The sequence below is a fragment of the Bos mutus genome, chromosome 6, assembly GCF_027580195.1.
Source record: "Bos mutus isolate GX-2022 chromosome 6, NWIPB_WYAK_1.1, whole genome shotgun sequence".
Classification (NCBI taxonomy): Eukaryota; Metazoa; Chordata; class Mammalia; order Artiodactyla; family Bovidae; genus Bos; species Bos mutus.
This window is the reverse complement of record NC_091622.1, coordinates 88,975,967-88,997,542: the sequence shown is the minus strand read 5'-3', so window position 1 is coordinate 88,997,542 and position 21,576 is coordinate 88,975,967. Positions and strand designations below refer to the sequence as shown.

General features: G+C 38.4%; 1 protein-coding gene and 1 long non-coding RNA gene across 4 annotated transcripts in view; one reads left to right on the top strand and one right to left on the bottom strand.

Annotated features, from left to right (window-relative positions):
• Positions 1 to 1,360: 1,360 nt before the first annotated feature.
• On the bottom strand, positions 1,361 to 21,470 carry EREG (epiregulin). Of its 2 annotated transcripts, none has more exons than XM_070372515.1 (5): positions 21,275 to 21,470; positions 9,380 to 9,445; positions 7,183 to 7,306; positions 6,177 to 6,326; positions 1,361 to 4,092 (listed from the first exon to the last, which is right to left on the bottom strand). In XM_070372515.1, exons 1-5 carry the CDS (start codon positions 21,321 to 21,323, stop codon positions 4,011 to 4,013), a joined length of 471 nt encoding a protein of 156 aa, XP_070228616.1. In that variant the 5' UTR covers positions 21,324 to 21,470; the 3' UTR covers positions 1,361 to 4,010. The 2 variants fall into 2 exon arrangements, with proteins under 2 accessions (XP_070228616.1, XP_014332323.2); XM_014476837.2 differs by having other exon boundaries at positions 9,380 to 9,466; positions 21,275 to 21,468.
• Positions 20,863 to 21,576, top strand: part of LOC138988233 (uncharacterized) — a 67,952-nt gene continuing 67,238 nt past the window's right edge. For both annotated transcript variants that reach the window (XR_011464522.1, XR_011464520.1), the window contains exon 1: positions 20,863 to 21,333. This is a non-coding gene — a long non-coding RNA (uncharacterized lncRNA). The remainder of the gene's footprint in view (positions 21,334 to 21,576) is intronic.

Sequence of the window (21,576 nt, the reverse complement as noted above, 5' to 3'; positions counted from 1 at the left end):
TTTGAATAGAATCAGTCTGATGGTTTTGTGAGATCTCAAGAAATTCATTTTATAGAAATTTTTGTTTCTCCCCCACAAAATTCCAAATTAAACCTCACACTCACTCCACGTGATGGTCTGTTCTGCCGCCCCTGACATGAACCAGGTGCTAAGTCACTATAGTCATGTCTGACTCTTTGTGACCCTACGGACTGTAGCCAGCCAGGCTCCTCTGTCCATGGGATTTTCCAGGCAAGAATATTGGAATGGGTTGCCATTTCTTTCTCCAGGGGACCTTCTTGATCCACAGGTGGAACCCAAGTCTCTTATGTCTCCTGCATTGGGAGGCAGGTTCTTTAACACTAGCACCACCATGGCCAGAGCTGCAGTGTAACTGGGGATCAGAAGACCTTGTTTCTCACCCCAGCTTCATCTTTTACTACCAACTGTGACCCTGGACATATTGGTTTATCCCCTTGTAAAATGATCAAAGCTAGCTATGCCTCCCTGCCCTATCCAGAGATTATGAAGTGGTCCAAGGAGCCAATAAAAGACAAAGCATTCTATAGATTGTTGAAGCAGGTACCTCAGAAGGTGTTACTGTGACAGAGGTTCAGAGGATCAATGTTTCCTGCTGTGTGGTGGTGTGTGTGCTTGATCATGTCCTACTCTTTGCAACCTTGTGGTCTATAGCCCACCAGGCTCCTCTGTCCATGGAATCTTCCAGGCAAAAATACTGGAGTGGGATCCCTACTCCAGGGAATCTTCCAGACCTAGGGATTGAATCTGTGTCTCCCACATCTCCTGCATTAGCAGGCAGACTCTTTACCACTGAGCCACCTGGGAAGGCCTGGGAAAACCCAAACTTTTGGTTGGCAGATGCTGAGGAAATCATGGGACATGCTTCTGTCTGATGCACCCTTTCAAAAGTTATTTCTCAGTAGGATATTTATTCTTCTTAGAAATGGTTATTGGGCTATAGTTGTTTCACAATTTCGTGTTAGTTTCTGCTGCACAACGAAGTCAATCAGCCATATGTGTACATATATGCCTCTCTCTTGGACCTTCCTGCCACCCCCCATTCCACCCAGCAAGGTCATCACAGAGCAGTGAGCTGACTTGTGCATGCTATACAGCAAGTACTCTCTAAGAATATTCTTTTAAAATATACTAACAGCTAGAATTTTATAATTAATGGAATTCCTTACATTTCAAAGAAATTCTTCATTATGGTAGGCCATAATCTGTGATAAATTTACATAGTGCTTTCCCAAACTAAAACCAATGTCTTTAAACACATTATAGTCCTGTCACTGCTTTTAAGCCCGTTAATGTAGTATGAAAAAACAAAAGAGACTACATCAATCAGTGACATTTTTAATGCAAGGTGTTTCATGCATTTTTATTTTTCAATTTTGTTTTTTCCAGTTTCCAACAAAAAATAAATAAAAATTAATAATATCCTGTGAAGTATCTATAGTCTCCTTCAATATCTTAAGGTACACAATTATCAAAGCTGATATGGAACACAAACAAATTGATACAATTCAGTACTCTGATAAAATTCATTGTCAAATAAGTTACTTTAAACTGCATGTGATACAACTTTATGTTCTACAGCATCTTTAATATAAACTGTATACCAAAATGGCTCTTCAAACGTAAAAAGTGCAATTACAGAGTGCAAAAAAAGCAGAGAGAAATTCACTGTCTTACATTTAACCTCATCCAACTTGAATAACAGGCATGTGTTAGATAAAATTATTCTTCAGTCAAAACATTAAAATTTACTCAAGCAACACTGTTTATATAAAGGTTGTTACTCCCCTTTTCCCCATAGGAATAAGAGTAGACAAAAATCAGAAATTATTGGGCAGCAAGTTAAACACATTTTTTCCCAAAAGTCTACATACTGACTGTTGCAGCAAAAATAGCAAAATGGATCAGACATGAGTTTTTACTGAATTCAATAGAAATTAGAAGCTAATATCATGTATTTGGTACATAGAAATTGATCTGACACCTCAGGGCAGTTGAATTTAACTAATCCTCTTCTCAGGACTCAAAAATAAAAATCTGTCCTCCCAATGCACCATCTCTCTCCTTGCTTTGACTTTGGCAAAGAGATAAGAACAAAGAATGTCCAAAAGAACAGTGGCATTTGATTGTATTTTAAATATTTAATAAATTACACAAATCTTGATCATGAGGTTATCTTTAGCATCAATCTTAGACCCTCTTTGGTTATAGAGTATGTCTACTGGGTTACTGTGTGGTCTTGGTGGGAAGCCACAAACTAGGTATTTATGCATTGGTTTGCATTTAGTCTCAATACATTAGACATAGATAGATCTTTCTAGAAATATATATAGTGAGAAATTTGTAAAATAAGGAAGATAGACTAAATATGAGCCAAATTTTTCTGTTTGTAAGAAACATGAGCTAATGGCAATGGTTTTTTAATGTTTGCCCAGCATTATCTTCATTAAAACATTTAAAAAATTAATTTTCACCCATAAAACCAATCTGTGTCCTATCTTTTTTATTATTTAATATCAAATTATAAATAAAAATTTAACTTTTACAGGGGCTAGTTTTTAATCTTTATTTAAGCATCCTTAAATAAAGATTTAACATCCCAAACCACTTACAATTAATTATGTAATATGAATTGAAATGCTCAAGATAAACCAATATGACTCCCTTTTGTAACAAAATAAATGGATTTCAGATGATTTCTTGGTTCATCAATAATTTTTTTTAAGCAATCAATATTACTCAAAATAAGCAGACCTCCCTTACATACAGTAGATGTCAATAAGGATGTGTAGGATTAAAAACATATCCTTACACAGCACATTTGACTTCAGCTATATTAATGGGAAACAGAAACATGCTTTTAGATCTCTTTAGACTATATATAGAATAACTGTCTTATATTATACTTTAAAATAACACTTAGTCCATCAAATTTTGGACTCTGATTTAACTGTAGAATTCTTTAGCAAAGTTCATATAGAAATAAATACTCTTCAAAAAAGAAGCACAAATTTTGGCTTCATGTGTGGATTTTTTTTATTAGTTCATGAGCAACAGTTACCTAGCATAAATGTACTGAAAAAAAAAAGGACATTGGGAAGCTATACATAAAATTACATAAAAGATGGTAAAAGTTTTCTCAATTCATTTTCTTAAGGAAAATCTATTAGATCAGCAGTCCCCAACCTTTTTGGCTCCAGGGACGGGTTTTGTGGAAGACAATTTTTCCATGCACCAGGGAGAAGTGAGTGATGGGGAGAGGCTGTAAATACAGATGAAGCTTTGCTTGCTTGCCTGCCACTCACCTCCAGATGTGTGGCCCATTCCTAGCCAGCTGTGGACTGGGAGCAGTCTGTGGCCCCTGTATTAGATGGATGACTAATATCCACAGGAGTTGTGAATGGGCATAGAGAATGGCGCACCTTCCTTCCAGGCAGTAAACAGTGAGAATGTGTGAGTGGAGGGAGCAGAGGGTGTAGTGTTTAGCTCAAGATCTATATTTGCTTCTCCCCAGTTCCCATAGCATTAGTGTTTCAATACGTGGCACAGTGGTGCCAACTCAGACACCAAACTCTGATATAGTCAAACCAATTATCATTGATTCGAGGAGTAGAAAAATACATTAAATTGGTTTGACCATATTTTTGGCTTATAGAAATCTGTCACGTGCTGACACTTTCTAAACAACGAACTGGGCATTGTTCACTCCTATGCATTGTACACCAGGCAAAAAAGTTTTCAGTAAAGCATTTAGCCCAGGAAAGGATTTCTTACAAAAATATCCACTTTCCTTTTATATTAAATATTTTGTGTACATTATACATTAGCAATCTGTTAAAAATAAAACAAAAATAAAAACTTTTCTTAGCATATGAAAAAATACATCATTGTTGACTTAACATATGACCCCACATAAATATTATTAATAAAATAGGAATATTAACATAACCAGGCATGCAGTGCATTCCTGCCCATAAGCTTAATGGCACCATTCAGACTTGCGGCAATGCCGGATCCCCTGAGGTCACTCTTTCATATTCTTTCTTGGGTTCTTTACTTTTTCGATTTCTGTACCTAGAAATATTCAGAAATGAAATCATTAGCACTGTAGTTAACAATAATAAGAGCAAAATATGCTAACATATTTGGCAAAATTAATACAATTATGTAAAGTTTAAAAAAAAAAAAAAAGAAACAAATACTTGGACTCTAAAGGCACTTAAGCATGGTGCTTCCAAAATGACACAGGTAACCAAGTTTAGGTTGAAGCTGAGAAAAGAGGGAGGGGGCAAGGAGTAGTTTCCCTGGACAAATAAATTCGGGAGGAAATGGTGAAATGCAGTTAAAGAACTCCTCAGAGGCTTTCAGATGGTCATGAAAATTGTAAAATTCCAGGAGAGCATGTGACCACATTTAATCCTGGACTGTTATCATTTTTTTCTTTTTCTCTGTCTTCCCTTCCCTTTTTCTTCCTTCTTTCCTTATTACAAATAAGAAAAAAAGTGCAAATACTTTGAATATCCCTATTATATTCTACCTATCATGTTAATGTAATGTTATCACCAATAAAAATAAAAATAACTAACATTTATCAGGCAATTACTACGTGACTGACAATGTTTTAAGTGATATATATTCATTTTTTATTTTATCCTTACACTTAGCATTATCATCCCCATTCTACAGATGAAAAAAGTAAAGTACAAATGGATTACATAACCTGGCAAGTTCTCCTAGCTAGGATTCATAAATCTAGTGGTTCAGAATCTTCATTCACTCATTCATTAAAGCTGTCTACCTAATATTTTGAGTTCATTTTCTACCCATTTTGAAGATGAATCATGTAGACTTAAGGAAACTGCATAATGTTTTTGCTTACTTGAAAAACACGATTAGGAAAACCTTTGTTTAGCCTTGATCTGGCTACTTGTCAACTAGACAAGCCAGGGCATGTCAATTCCCTCTCTGGGTCTCACTTTCTCATCTTTAGAAAAGAAAGGATTGTAGTTAAAGACCTTTCAGGTGTGTTTCAGGTGTAATAATATTCAGTTATGTGATCATAACTAATTAAAAAGATATTAAAATTTGATGAATACTTAGAAGTAAACACAGATCAAATAAATTTAATCTTGTAAAAGTAACATTTTTGGAGCTTCAAAAGTAGAAGTGCATTATTTTCAGCAAAAATAAAATAAAATTCACTCAAATGTACACTGAAAAATTTGTAGCCCTTCCAAAATAAGGAGGATTTCATGGAGACATTTTAAAGGCAGCTACTATTAAGTAGGGCTTCCCAGGTGGCACGGTGGTAAAGAGCCAGCCTGCCAATGCAGGAAACGCAAGAGATTCCGTTTTGATTCCTGGATCAGGATGTTCCCTTGCAGTAGGAAATGACAACCCACTCCAGTATTCTTGAGTGGAAAAGTCCATCGACAGAGGAGCTGGCAAGCTATAGTCCATGGGGTCTCAAAGAGTTGGATAAGACTGAACACACACACTATTTAAGTTATACTATTCCTGATACTAACCTTAAAAAACAGCCAATCTGATATACGCTCAAAAGTTTCAATGCCCACTCAGTTGTCAGCATATATAAGTACAGCACTGTACAGAGATGGAGTGTTGAAGATGGAATTTTAAGGGACTGGCATGAACCAATTTTTAAAAGTAAGCTCTTACAATTATCTGGACACTCGTTTCTACTAGTCTGCCTTAAATTTTAAGATCCTAAGCCTCTGGGGTTATTAGTTTACAAAGTATATTTTATGAAATACAAACTTCAATCTAATAAATTGAATACAAGTGGCTAAATTTAACATTGGCATGATGCCTTATGATTTACTTTTGCATGTGTTATACTCAATACTGATAATAATCCTGTCATTAACGTAGAATAAGGATTTCTATTTGTATTTTATAAAGGAGGGAACTGATACTCTTAGTTTAAGTTGTATAAGGTCACAGAGGTAATAAATAACAGATCCCAAAACAGAGTCAAGTCCAGGTGTTCTGCTGCTGAAACTTTCTTAAAAATATCTTTAGTGCAGTCTGTCTTTTCCCACTAAATAATACTTTGCCATATTTTTACCCAGTTTGTGTGTCTTGTATAAAGGTAATTTACAAAGGAAGAGTGTTAAAAAACAAAAACACTGGCTTACCATCTGCAGAAGTAGTATATAGAACCAGCAACTATGACAAGGAACAAGATAACAAGAATCACAGTCAAAGCCACATATTCTTTGCTCAGAGGTTTTTGGACAGTTAAAAAGAAATGCTCACACCGGACACCAGTGTAACCTACTTCACACCTAAAGGACAATGGAAGAGAAAGATCAATTATTTTAAAAAGCAATCTTGGTTCTGAATTAATCTCATAAGAGGTCATCTCACACTATAAAGCAAGATATCAACAAGGTCTGCCAAAAGTTGTAAAGATGAATTCAAAGACTGACCCGAAAGCTGGCCCAACTTTGATAAAAGAGCCCCATGAAGCTCTCAAATCGCAACTGTTATATTAAAATGATAGTCTTATTCAGCTGCCAATGTGGCTGACAATGGTGTTTTGTATGTTGTGTGGGTTTGAGGTGCTTTTTGTCTAAATCAGTGGAGTCAATGCTTGTAACAATAGCTGACATATAAGTCCAGTGAAAAGATTAAAAGTTGACCTGCTATTGTGGTAAGTGTGAGAGGAAGGTATCTGAAGCCCTCCCCATTCCACACCCCTGAAGTATTTGTATAATCTGATAACTACCATTTGTTCTACTCTTTGTTCCCCAACTTAAAAGAGGTGGCACTAGTGGTAAAGAACCTTCCTGCCAGTGCAGGAGGTATAAGAGAGCTGGGCTCGATCCCTGGGTCAGGAAGACCCCCTGGAGAAGGGAATGGCTACCCACTCCGGTATTCTTGCCTGGAGAATCCCATGGACAGAGGAGCCTGGTGGGCTACAGCCCATAGGGTCACAAAGAGTCAGACACAACTGAAGCGACTTAGCACACAGAGCACAGCTTAAAAGAAAAAATAAAGTTTATAATAGTAAATATAAATTGCATGCTAATAATACTAAAAACTGCAGCCCATGGAAATAATAGAGTACTTATTAAGAAGATAAGAAAGAGAGACAATATGGGTTTTTAAGATATTGTTTGTTTGTGTTTGGTGCATTACCTGCAGTAATTTTCACTCATGTCTACCAGGTAGATGCACTGTCCATGTAAACAGTAGCCATTCATGTCAGCACTACACTTTGTTATTGACACTTGAGCCACACGTGGATTATCTTCAGTTTGAACTGTGAAAGAAACGCCAAGTGGAATGTATTCTGTTACTTTCTTCGAAATAGTATCATCCTTTCATAATCGTAACCATTCTCAGGCATTTGTGGACAAAAAGTCACTTTAGTTATCATACTCTCTAGAGCAATAAGCAAAACACTGGATTCCCAAAGGAAAATGGACTAAACAAAACAAAATAAAAACTGGGAATAAAATTCCCAAAAGACAATGTTTAAGGTTAGAAAAGGTAAGTTGAAGGCACACACGAAAAATCATAATACTTTACGGTTATTCACTTATCCAAATAAGGTTGTCTAATTTTTTCAAATAATTCTGACATTTGCAAGCTGAATCCATTAATTAATTTAAGACAGCTTAAATCTATAGAGGGTTTTAAGCCAACAAGGCTTGTTTTGGTGTGCATTCTCTGGTAGCTCAGTCGGTAAAGGATCCGCCTGCAATGCAGGAGACTAGGGTTTGATCCCTGGGTCAGGAAGATCCCCTGGAGAAGGAAATGGCAACCCACTCAAGTATTCTTGCCTGGAAAGTCCCATGGAAGAACCTGACAGGCTACAGTCCATTGGGTCAAAAGAATCAGACATGACTTATGACTAAACCACCACCCCAAACCCAAAATCAAAGTCTCTAATGATAAGAGCTGAACGTGACCTAAACAAACCCTGACTTATAAATGCCTTGGTTACACAAATACAACCATGAAAACAGTAGCCTCTTTAGAATAGCGCTACAACCTACACATAACATTTACTTTATAATTTTTTATTAAGAGCTTTTTTTTTTAAACAGTTTATTTACTTTTTTGGCCGTGTGGCATGTGGGATCTTAGTTCCCAAACCAGGGACTGAACCCATGCCCCCTGCAGTTGAAGCATACAGTCTTAACCATTGGACCACCAAGGAATCCCTAGAATGTTTCAATTACTAAAATTTGAAGAAAGTGAAAGTGAAGTTGTTCAGTCATGTCTGACTCTTTGCGACTCCATGGACCGTAGCCTACCAGGCTCCGCAGTCCATGGGATTTTCCAGGCAAGAATACTGGACTGGGGTGCCATTTCCTTCTCCAGGGGATCTTCCCAACCCAGGGATTGAACCTGGGTCTGCTGCATTGCAGACAGACGCTTTATCATCTGAGCCACTAGGGAAGACCTAAAATTTGAAGAGTCTATATGAAATAATCAAACAAGGCATCTTGACTTTATACTCTTGTTCAAATAGCCAAAAATAGGGAGCGAGGCAGACCAAACCCCTAGAGTATAATGAGGAAGGATAAGAAAAGAGGTGTACTACTCTGGTTACTCAGGATAACTCTGAACTCAATAACTCAGACTGAATATAAAGCAGATCTCTCCTGAACCACAGTCAGAGTCCCCTGGGGTCCAAAGATACGACAATGCACCACTCATCTGTGTGCATGTATGCTAAGTTGCTTCAGTCCTGTCTGGCTCTTTGTGAGGCTATGGACCATAGCCCGTCAGGTTCCTCTGTCCTTGGGATTTCCCAGGCAAGAATACTGGAGGGGCTTGTCATGCCCTTCTCCAGGGGATCTTCCCTACCCAGGGATCAAACCCACATCTCTTACATCTCCTGCATTGGCAGGCTACTTCTTCACCACTAGTGCCACCTAAGCACAGTATTTGGCATGTATTAAGTACTCTATAGATATTTTCTGAATGATTGCTGTAACTCAAAATACAGGACATCATTTGTTCCTTTTACAAAAAACAACAACGAAATACTTTATCTACTGTGTACAAAGCTCAAATTTGCCTATTTTGCCTGGGATCCAACCTCTCCCAGTAGTTTCGTAGCAAAGTTCTGAAATGATCAAAGGGAATCTGATTTTCTTTTTTCCCTCTCTTTAAGATCAAATTTTCACATACAACTAGATATCCAGGCCCTCTGCCTCCAGTTACTCCTTTATATAATTTTTCCAGATCATTGAGTTCTTTTGTTAATAGAGCAGCTATTCGCCTCTCTTTTCCCCACTATCTCATATTTATAGTCTTTAAGTTTACATTTCTGTTAAGAATGCATAATTATTTGATGCAACATTGACAAAGCTGGGCTTACCTAATGCTGTGCAGTTATCTCCCGACTCTCCTGGGATACATGAAGGAATCACAGTTGTACTGAAGACTGCTTGAAGAAGATAGAAAACTATTTATGGAGAAAAATAAAATATATAACTGATGCTTCAAGAAAGAAACTCTGACCAGATTTCCACATAATTACAATATTTGCAGATTTCTTTTGATTATTTCAATAATTTGATCCCTCTAAACCCTGAAAGAAAATAATTCATGGAAACAGGCATATCACTGAAAATAAATGAACACCCAGCTCTGTGTCCCATGGTAAAAGCCATGGCATTACATTCAGAGTTACAAACATGACCTGCTCTAAACATTTCACAGTAACCTTTTCAAAGACTTGGTTTTACCATCTGATTTCTTAAGAAGCTTAGCAATTGGAAAATTTCCACCGTTTTACTTCATGATGTGTTCAGAGCAATGCTCCAAAGTAGAACCTATCACAAAGAAGGCTTCAAATAAAACTCAGCTTCTATTTATGGTCACAATGAAATAGGACTCTCAACTGAAGATACATCAGTTGTTGATTTAAGTACCTAAGGTACTCTTTGTATTACACATGAAAATATTAATAGATTTTAATGCACAATATGTAATCTAAGTAAAGTCAGAACATATCTTATCCAATATGGGAAGGGATACACATGCTGCATGAACCATACTGAGCCTTAGAATACAGCTTCTGTCATCCAATAAGAGATTAACAAGGTGTTTCACTGTGTGTCTCCCCTGAAAAGATAAATGTTGGGGGACTGGCACCAGGATGTTGCAAGAAGTTTGTGAATTGCATGGAAAGAATAGGAAGAATCCTTTTAATTGTAGGAAAGTTTACTGAAGAGAATTTTACTCTTCTTCTTAGGAGTATTTGCTCTTTAATCACTCGTTCCAGGTTATATGTGTAACTGTTATATAATAAACATTATTGGCGTTGGTGGTAGTAGTTGGCAGCAGTTGACATTTCTTGACCATGTACTATGTGTGGGCATATAGATTTTTTATGGTCTGAGCCATGAGGGAAGCCCCAAGAATACTGGAGTGGGTAGCCACTTTCTTCTCCAGGGGTCTTCCTGACCCAGGGATCGAACCTGAGTATCCAGCATCACAGTACGATTCTTTACCATCTGAGTCACCAGGGAAGCCCATCCTTACCTATACTGTCTCTTAATCCACTCAGTGACTCTTTGAAGAAGATATTACTGTTCTCCCGACTAGCCATTTGAGAAGAGTGAGGCATAAAGAGTTTAAGTAACTTTCTTCAGAGTACACAGCAATGTTGTTCTTTGCCCACATTACAGAATTTGGAAACAGGCAATAACACTAAAGTATAATGGACATTACAGGGAATGAACTCAGCTAAATATAACTGAAGCAGAGTATTTAATGCCATAAAGAGGCAACAAAGTATGGTTGGAAAGGCAATCCTGGGAGAAAACCTGAGCTATGCAATTAATGGACAAATTAATTAAATTCTCTGGATCTCAATTTTACCAAATTATAGAGTTTGGGGGAGAATTAAATGAAATGGGACTCATGAATGTTCCATGCCATTCAACAGCTAGCTTGTTTTGAGAAGTAGTATATGTGGATAGTGCCCTCTACTGGTCTATAACAAGGTTATAAATCTCTCTGTATTTTGGTATTTTAAAGGATAATTATTCCATATAATAAAGAATTTTATTTTTTCACAGAGGAGGTGTGTACATGTTAAGCAAATTGAGTATGATTTGAGTAAAACATAAGCATCAGAGTTTGTAATTTCTTAATGTTTCAAACTTGACACTGATAATAATCCTCTGAAGTGGTTATATTAACCTCAATAACTGCAGTGTAGTTAAATTAAATGTCTTATCCAAGACCAATTACCTAGAGATTATAGAAGATAAGGGTTAGGAGTACATCTTATGACATCGAGTCTCATAACCTTTCAGTGACTTGAAAATATCTTTTGGAAAGTTTAGAACTATCACCTCCTTGCTCCATATTTCTCCTACAATATAAATGATACTTTGATTGTCCTTACAGGAAAAAAAAAAAATCTTTCTTAAATGACAAAAAAATGGCTAAAATTTGGATTCTACTGTCAGTTGAACAGAGATGGAAAAGGATAACTGTCCACACATTTTTTCAGGGGTGAATTAGCTAGAGTTTTATCCAAGCCAATATCATTCTACTTCTCGATATAATTTTGCCATAAACTTTCACTCATAAAGAATTACTTCCTTTAATTTATACAATCTGCTCAAGATAAGCTGGAGTTTCAAATGTGTGTTTTTACATCCCTGACATTCCTATTCCTCCACGGCTCTTCAACTGATGTGAGGAGATCTTATCGATTCTCCTACTGCAAAAGGGCCAGCCAGGTCCACTGTGCAAATGTACATTTCTCTGCAAAGGATGGTTTCTTCACTCTTTGCAGAAATCAGACACTAGCCTTTCCTGTTCAGAACTGCTTACAAATGCAACCTGCAACTATTATAATAAAATCCAGCTAATTGCTCTGAGGTGTTGCTTATTAGTTGTTGTTGGTTTTTTTTTTTTTTTTTCTCAAAAGTTTTTCATATTGTTAGTTTTTCCACTGTTGGAAACTTTGTTCCAGTTGGTCAAGCCACAAGTGAAATATTTGTCTTTGTGAATTAAAGAATGTTCAGGGCAGGGCGTGCCTCCACAAAAACTGGGCTGTTCTAACCTGTGACGCTCCCTTGGACATAGTCCATCTCTCAGGATGGTTTCTATGAGACTTGGTACATTAATCCCACATCCGGGTATTTTATAGATGGAATTGTAAATGATTTTAAATGTAGTTCTCAAATGACAGTGTGAGATTACACTTTAATCACAGATATATGTAGCCAATGAACTACTGTGTTCAGTTCTTGTAAGTGCTCAGTCGTGGTTGACTCTCTGCAACCCCATGGACTGTAGCCGGCCAGGCTCCTCTGTCCATGGAATTTTCCAGGCCAGAATACTGGAGTGGGTTGCAGTTTCCTTTTCCAGGAGGACCCAGGGATAAGACACGCGTCTTTTGTGTTTCCTGCTCTGGCATGCAGATTCTTTACCACTAGCACCACTTGGGAAGAATTACCAAAACTGGTTCTTAATGAACTACCAAAATTGGTTCTAAATCATGTGTTCATCCACACAGCTCTATTGCTTCAAAACTGGTTTTCAAGCTTTCCTCAACCTCATATTTAGCCCAGGGCCTTGCAAAATGGGGTAAAGGAATAGTGGGAAGCGATCAAAAGATTGAAAAAGTTAACCCATGAAGAATTTTAACATCCAGCATTCATATCCAATTATAAATCACTACTCATTAAAGTCATACAGGGATACATGCTGAAGTCCTATCTGTATATTTCCTTAATCTTTCAGTTTTTCATGACTTTAGTGCTAATTGAACATAATGATCTTTCTCTAGGTCAATTGCAAATCTTATATTTGAATTTTTGATCTTGACCATGGGTCCCTGCTGAGAAAACATAACCCTATGGTATTATTTGGATATAGAGTTTGGATAATGTCAGCAAACAGATTGGTGGCCAGCCCTACATTGGTAACTACCATACAGAGGAATTCCACGCTAAATGGTAATTTGTAAACACAAAATTAGCCATTGGAACTTCTATGTCAATAATGTTAAGAAAACAAAACTGTCTTTGGAGCCCATTATTTCTGTCCAATTTCCAAATGGGTTTCAGGAATTTAAAGCTCGCCTATTCATCTACCTTCACCTTTCAGAGATGTGTTTCAGTGAAATCTCAAATGTGCCAGCAGGAAGTGGCACTGGTGACTCACAGGATACAAATCACCTCTACTCTGTGAGTCAGGGCCGAGCCTACACCTTACACAATACTGGGGACAGCTCGTGGGAGAGGTTGAGTGCCCTCGCTCCAGTGGGGGGTGGGGGGGCACCAAATGTCCTGGGCCCTGGGGCATTAAGTGAAAAGTGCGTGCCTGACAGTCAGAAGGAATGCTAAAGGTAGAAAATGTCCTTTTTTTTGCATACGGTGTCTTTTGTCCTTGCTTCCTTCTGGCCACACTGAGGGGCCATCTAGATGGAGACTGAGATTTGGTGACTGGTTAACCAAGCCTATTCTGCAATCATCAACTGCAATTCTCAGAGATAAAATGACTCTCCTGAATAACAATCAAGTCAAATACAAATGACCCAAAATAAAATGAGATGGGTTACAGAATGAAAGGAATGCACCTTATTTTCCTAATTTAACCTTTTCGGATATTTAGACCAGAACAGCCAACTCATTATGAATCACAGTAATTGCCCAGCCCAAACAGGCAGCAAAATCCTCTTTGCTCACACTTCTGCTTGGTCACATGCCTACCTACTCACAAAACTGTTAGTTTTCTACTTTCTTCCAGGGCAGTCTGTAATTTTAGGATTTGTCTTTAACATACTAGGCTTGTTAGGTCTTGTATACTTTCTTTCAAGGAGTGAATATGCCTTCATCATTTCCAGATGTCTTTTTGTCTTAAATGCCACTATTAGATAAAGTTAAAATAACTGTAAGCTCTGTTATCACATCAGACACTGAAAAGCACTACTGAAAGACTTTCTAGTAACAGCCTATTTCTCAGAAAACAGCATATGTAATAGTATATACATATCATAATGTATATCTATATAGCATAAACCTTGCTTCCTGCCAGCAATCATTTTCTTTCTACAGCTTTTAATGTTAACTTTACCACTAAGCATCATTTAAAAATAAATGTAAAAGCCAACAGTAACTATTTAGATAAAAACAGGATAACAGAATGAAACCAGAGGTTGATATAATGACAGGTTACAAATAAGTCTTGAATTTTGAATTTCAAATACAGCCATAAGATCTTCTTTGTAAAGTATCAAGAGAAGATGTAATAAGCCATAGTTTTCAGTTCAGAGACATTAAATAACTCTTCAAATCTGTGGCAATAATTTCTAAATCATACTTCAAAATGCTCATATATTTTGGTTATCATACAATACTATACTTAAAACTATTCAAATCAAGAAGTGTGTGTCAAAATATGAAACTAGAGCTTATTTTATCATAAAAATGGATTTTAAAGCTGTCTATCTTATTCATAATGGAAATGTTCTCATAATATAGGAGAAGGCATATCCATTACTGTATAAAGTATACAATTTTTACTAATCTGGGTGTTTTGAAATTTTGTGACTAAGAGCTCTAAATATGGAATGTGCAACCTCTAAAACCAAAGATTCATCTCTAGGGTATTATTTCAAATTATCTATTGAAAATGTATTTTTTTCTTCAAGATAATATTTCATGGAAGATCCTTTCAGCACCTTTTCTATCTTTACCCCCTTCCATCTTGCTTCTTACATGTATCCCCATTGATTCAATTCAGAAATTTGAATTACTATTACATTATTGTCTCAAAAGAAAAATCTTCTAAAGGAGAAACAGTTTGGATAAGTGTGTGCCATTTGCCTTTTCTTCCTTCTTTACGGTCATATTGTGGCCTACAACTTTGAAAACTTAGCATTTTTAGAAGCATACTATTGTTATTATTCATTCTTTACAGAAGCTCATTGCCAAAAATGAATTTGCAAAAAGATAGTGTTTTCATCAGTATGCCTCAAAAAAAAAAAAAAAAAGAAAGAAAGAAAAGAGGAGAAAACAAGTACATAAAATATAATTTTAAAAGCCTTAAGGCTAATTACATTTCATTCCAAGAATCTGTGTGATGCACTTAGCATAATGGGAGCTGCTAAGAAATTTTATTTTGTGAAAATATATTTTTTGGTTAACACTGGAGACTTCAACTTTTGTGCAAAGCATATGTGCATCCTTAGCATAACCGAAGGGTGGGAAGGGCTTAATTACACGTGATAAACGAGAGGGAAGGAAAGCAACTTAACTTATACTAACTTTTTAGTAATTATCTGTTTCTAATAATATTTGTTCAACAAATGTCTACCAAGAGCCTTCTATATGCATGATACTGAACAAGATGCTGAAAAGTAAACTGATGCAAAGGGCATAGCTTCTGTTCTAACTATAGGCTAGATCCCAGGTGGTGGTGAGGGAAGGAAGAATTTCATAGATGATACCATGTTTCTGACCAGAAAATACCATGGAAGGTGGTGCCATTACAAGAGTAGATAACACAGGCAGGACAGCAGGTTTGTGGCACTGTTTGTAGCTAGTAGACATGACGGGGGACATAACGAATGAAGGAATCTGGGTTTGCAGTTCATATATCATTTATTTATATTTATGAGGTACCTGGGAAAAAAGATCTTGAGTAAAAGAATAGGAATGGAATTGACAGGATCTATTTGAAAGTCTTATGAGGAAATACTACCTTCAAAAATAGAAGTCATTCAAATGTTCCAAAGGAAAAAGTATGGAATGGAAAATCATAGAACTTCAGAAATAGGTGACAAGGAGTGGATAGAAATGACCAAAGAAATTGGAGGAAAAAGGAAAGTTCAGTCTTGCGGGAGTCAAGAGAACAGAATTATGAAAGGGGGCATGGGGTGGTTAGCAATGCAATGATTGGAGAGAGAATGAATGACTCCATCATAAACAAGATTCATCATTATTCAGGGAAAATGGTGTTAAAATCGGCAATAAAACTTGCTAAGTTGATTTTTTTTAACATTAGAATTGCTTTTATATCTGCAATGAGCTTACCATTAACATGAATTTTATTTGTCTTAGTAACTTAAGCACTGATTATTCGAACTGCAACTTACGAGCGGCAATGTTCCTTAGCAATGGAAAACATCAGCTGGTGCTTCTCACCCTGGAGTAATTTTGCCAACCAGAGACATTTAGCAACGTTGGAAATAGTTTGGGTTGTCACAACCAGAGCTGCTCCTGACATCTAGTGGGTACAGACCAGGATTGCTGCTAAATGCCCTGCAATGCACAGAACAGTCCACAACAAAGAACCATCCAGTCCATAGTGTAAATAGACCCAAGGCTGGAAAATCCTCCCGGCAGATCCGTGAGGTATGGAGAGAGTTCTAGCTCAGATACTGTTTATCTCTCGGCAGCTAGGTTACCTTATCTTTGAAAATATCACCGGGGAGCAGGGTGGAGTAGGAGAGAGAGAATTTAGATTAGAATACGTTTTCTTGCTGATTATCCATCATTCAGTCATATCATTGCCCTATTTCCCTCCCTCTCTCTCTCTCTCTCACTCACACACACATACACATATACACATATCCATCCACACACACACAGTGCTGATACACTTAAATTTTGTTAGGCGTACTGTCATTGAATACAGACTACACTGAGACAGAAATGGGGAAAACAAGGAAGAAAAGGTGTTCAACTTTACTATTAAACAGAATTGGATTTTCAAAAACTATTGTTCAGCCAAAATATTTGACTTTGCAAGCACATTTTCAAAGAACAGCTGTCTGAGTCAAAACAGAGTGCTAAGAACCCTAAATAGAGTACCATTCTCATCATCCCTCCAATGATAGTCATTGACTGGTTAACATAAGTCTGTTACAATGTGAATGATAAAAGCTGAGCATCAGTAAGGAAAGACAGGGCCAGATACACACAGTGTGATGAGAAAAGAGTAGGATAGGAGGATTCAGAGAGAAACAAAGGGGTTGGGGGGAGGGGGGCGGGCAGACGGCACAGTTATTTTCCAGTGGTGAGAGAAAGATGCAGGGAGGTATCAGAGAAGGCCTGATATTTTTCTTCAATCTTAAAGGATGAGTAGAACTTTCACCGAAAGTGAAGTGAGTTGGGAGCATCCACAGTAGATGGTACACCATATTTTAAAAAGGAGCCTTACATGCTGTGTAACGCCTTTTAAAGTGAGTCTTGTCATTTATAAACTGGGAAAAACAATGCCTCTCCTGGCTAAAAGGGAGTTACAAAGATCAAATGAGGCATTTTCCTAAAAGAAAAACTTGCTACTACTGATAACAATGCTGACTTTAAAACTGTTTCTCATTATTTTTAATATTATGATATTTATAATATCCATATACAGTAACCTAACAGCATAGTTATTACAATCTCCATTTTATAGATGAGAAAACTGAAGCTCAAGGAGGAATACATCTTTCCAAAAGTATGAAATAAAAGAAGCGGGATGTGAAACCTATGTTCTATATACTATGTCTCAATGCAAAACTGTAAAGTATGACACACACATGTGTGTACAGAAAATTATACATATATGCATTTACACATACATATGAGAAAGAGAGACTTTTACCCTTATCCTGAGGATTTTCAAAAATATTTGTATTTCACTTACTTTCATGCCTCAAGTTTAAAATTCAGGCTTTTTGACCTAAATAATTGAGCTAACTTTTTTTCTGGACAATTATCAAGCTGTCTTGGGTATTATTAACAGTATCCTAGTTAAAGCTTTAACCTAGAATGCCACTGAACCTTTATTTGCCCTGAAACCAGACATCCAGCCTTAACATAAACTGCATTGCCAGAGGACACTGGATCATTTTCCAAAGGTTCCAGTATTGCCGTACCAAGGCAATGGCTGTCAGGGTGCTTCTCCCTGAGGAGCTGGCCTATTACAGCTTTGGGGAGTCTTCCCATTGTCTTCTGAAGGAATGTTTCCAACAGCAGTTACAGCCATGGAAATTTGCATAGGCCTATATTCAGAGTGAAGACTGACAGATGAGGAGACCACACCTGCATTTACAGTCCCTTCAAAGAGGATTTCTTACATGACATTTGCATCTCCTGGATGATCATTCACCAGGAAATGGGAGATTCCTGGGCAAAAATGAACATTCTTGAAGACATTCAAATTCAAGTTTTCCAAAGTGACTATGGGACCACTGCACTTTTTTTATAAAACCAAATAGGTAGGTCTATTTTCTCACTGTTAATAAAGTATGCTGTAGATTCCAGCTAGATCTCTTGTCAACACTACATTCAATTCACAATATTGTGAATGATCCAGGGAATAAAAAGAATGTGGGTTTCCTTCTCCTTGACTGCTTTACTTAACATACGTCTAGGAAACTATAAAAATAGAAACAAAGGTCTCAGTCAACTGACGTCAATGATTGCTTCATAATAAAGTCATTTCCTGGGTATTAAAAATGCTGAATATAGGTTAAGTAAAAATGTAACATATCTGAGCAGAGCTTAAAGAAATAATCTCATCTTTTTTGTGCCTGGTTTCTTGAGTGATACCATCAGGTACCATTTTTGCACATACGCCAGTGCCCATAACAGGTCCTAAGCTCTGCAGCAACCCCCACGCTACTCTAGGACTTCTCTATTAGAACCAGTTACTTTATTATGCTCCTGATAACTAACTCTGAAAACCTCTGGCTCTTTACACATTGACCCAGAATGACCTTGACATTTGCTGTCTCTAAGTCCTTGTAAGGTATCTGACATCACTGAGCCTTGGTTTCTCCATTTGTCAAACTGGGCTAATCATCTCTACCTCATACAGTTATTTTAAGGAGTAAAGGATACATGGAAAACACCTCACACACAACATGGTTAGTTCACAGGAGGCATCTGCCTTCCCAGAGCCTGGATTTGGGTCTCAGGGTTGAACCACACACCCCAATTACCCAAGTTGCTTATATGGCAAGATGATGCGGAAGGCAGCTAGGGTGCCTGGGTCAAAATCCAGACCGGAGAGGCCTGTCATCGTGTTTCTGCCCGTGATGTGTCATCTCAGGCTGTGCCAACACCAGGCAGCTCATAAACTCTCAGGGTCAAAAGGAAAGCTCTAAGGCAAGCCATTGCCTCACTGAGATCTATGCTTCTCAGATTTCAAGAAAGAATGTTTATTCTGTCAATTCTCTATCATTGTGCAATGAAGTATGGATAAATTGTCTTGGAGCTGTCATTCAGGAGCATGCTCAAAAGCCCATCTAGGTATCCTTGAACATGTTTGATTTTTAGATCAAGAGACCCTGAACATTAATTGCAGACTCAATATAAAATGTTTTCCTTTTTATTTGGGAACCATCAATATCAAATATTTATCAAATGTAAAAGTGACCAAATGATTGTGGGGTGTGTATAGCAATTTAAATCTGCATGTGCTGGAGGCAGAAGATTCAAATGAAAGTGTCTGTATTTTTTTTTTCCACAGACATAAATACATATAAATTCCACACACAAAAAAAGGCAATAATAAAATGTTTGCTGAAAACTCGAATGAATGTCTCTTTTTCTTGAAGGATAGATACTTGGGAAAAGTATTTCTACGTAATCTTTAGTTTAGGGGGGAAATGGCAATTTCAAACAGAACAGTTGGCCTTGCCTTTTTCCATGTGCTTTGGAATAAGACTATTGGACTTGCATACTTGAATAGAGTGTAGAGATATGATACAGAACTTCAAACAGGAACTTTCCTAGTGGCAGAGAAATACCTAAACAAACTGGGAAAACAGAAACTGGCCGAGCTCATTTAGAAATGGGCTTGGCAGCTGATGAAATAGGTGAACTATAATTAAGTAATGCAATAAAGGAGTTAAGCATTTTTATGACAACAAAAACACACAACACATAAGCTAAGTGGGTAGTAACCAGGATATTCATAGGATCTTGATGTCTCAAATTAGAATACTCAATGAGTGGCCCAAAACAGACACTTGCATTGTTCAAAGCAACCTTATAGGTAGGGGAAATTAAAAAAAAAAGTGTTAAGCTATTCTGACCTCTAGGTTGACATCTAACTCTAGGAAGACTTCATAACAAAGATAGCAAAGCCACATTATTTACTGAGAAACTCCTAGGAAGTTATTCTTAAAAGTTTTGGTAGAAACCACAGATCCAGTTCCCACCTGTGTTCTTGAACTTGGACGAGTTAGTTACAAGTATGCATAGTATGCATGTCATTAGGTCTTCTAACCCCTAAGATAAGGTGTGTCGAAATAATAATTTAACTGTCACATCCTGCACAGGTAGAGTTAGGGGAATTCGCCTCATTGCAATCCCAGAAATAACGCGAGATTGGCAACCTTTATTTCCTTAGGAAAATTTTCATAACAGCTCCAAACTCTTCTTGAAGTTTAGGAAATAGCATTATTTTTTTTTTCAATACCAGTAAAGTTACATAAGGATTTTTTCCCCCTCTGTCCACCCCCCCCCCAAAAAAAAAACACACCTGAATTATCTCAAATAAGAAGACATGCATTAAAGTACGCTCAGCCACTACAGGCTGCGTGTGTGTGTTGTGTGTTCAGTCGGGTCCACTACAGGCCACAGAGTGCAATTAACAGCAAGTGATGAGCGCGCGGCCCGGGAGTAGGGGGGAGGGGGTAGGGGGACCGGAAGCGGCAGGGCCCGCGTGTCCCTGCAGCTCCAGGTGAGCAAGCAGCGTTTCCACTCGTGGAGTCCGGAGCTTCCGCGAAGCCGGCGCCGGCACACGCCAGCACCCCAGAAAGCTGAAGCCCGCTTTATGTAGAAAACTGAAGGCCAGGCGGGAGGAAACCGCTTTTCTTTCCCAAAAGTCTTTTATAGGCGCGGGTCTAGTCCCTACTCCCGCCTCCTGTCCCCACCCTCACCCCAGTTTTCCCTTGTCTTTGGATTTTTTTAGAACTGTCAGATTTTCCCAAGGGCGCGGGGAGGCGGGGTAGGGGTAGGGGTGGGAATCTTTTCAACTTTTTATTTCTCCCAATACGGAGCTGTATTAATTCACGCAGAACACACAGCCCAAGTTCCTTGATCAGCAAAAGGCATACTGAACACCGATCCCCTCTCCCCTACCCCATCCCATTCCAGCCGCAGCGGGAGGGAAGGGCCGGACTCCCCGCCGAAGGAGAGACCTGGTTGGAAATGGAGGACCCTGGAGTCAGGTGGAAAGTGACAACTGCCCCCCGGGCCGCCCGAGTCTCGTCCTCTGCGTCGGGAAGGGGCGGGGGACTCACCCAGGACGAGCAGCAGCGTGGGGACCTGGCGGGCGCGGCGCGGCTCCATCCTTCTCGCGGTGAGCGTGTGTCGGGGCGCGGGGACACGGGGGCTCCGGCGGGCTGCGGGAGGGGTCCGGCTGGGCTGCGGCGGCGGCGGCTGGAGCTACGGGGGACCACGCGTCTCTCGGACACCCGGCCTGTGTCTGGCAAGTGAGCTCCACGGCCGCGCGCTGCGACCTTTATTAGTCTGGGGAGGGGCCTGAGTACTCCCTAGCGAGCGGGGTGAGGTACAAAGTGCCCGCAGTTTCATAATCGGCCCG

Coding starts and splice junctions, on each gene's coding strand:
- EREG (XM_014476837.2), bottom strand. CDS start 21,323: ATGGAGCCGCGCCGCGCCCGCCAGGTCCCCACGCTGCTGCTCGTCCTG. Junction 7,307..9,379: donor AGATAACTGCACAGCATTAG/GTAAGCCCAGCT, acceptor TTTCTTTCACAG/TTCAAACTGAAGATAATCCA. Junction 6,327..7,182: donor ATGAGTGAAAATTACTGCAG/GTAATGCACCAA, acceptor ATTGTCCTTTAG/GTGTGAAGTAGGTTACACTG.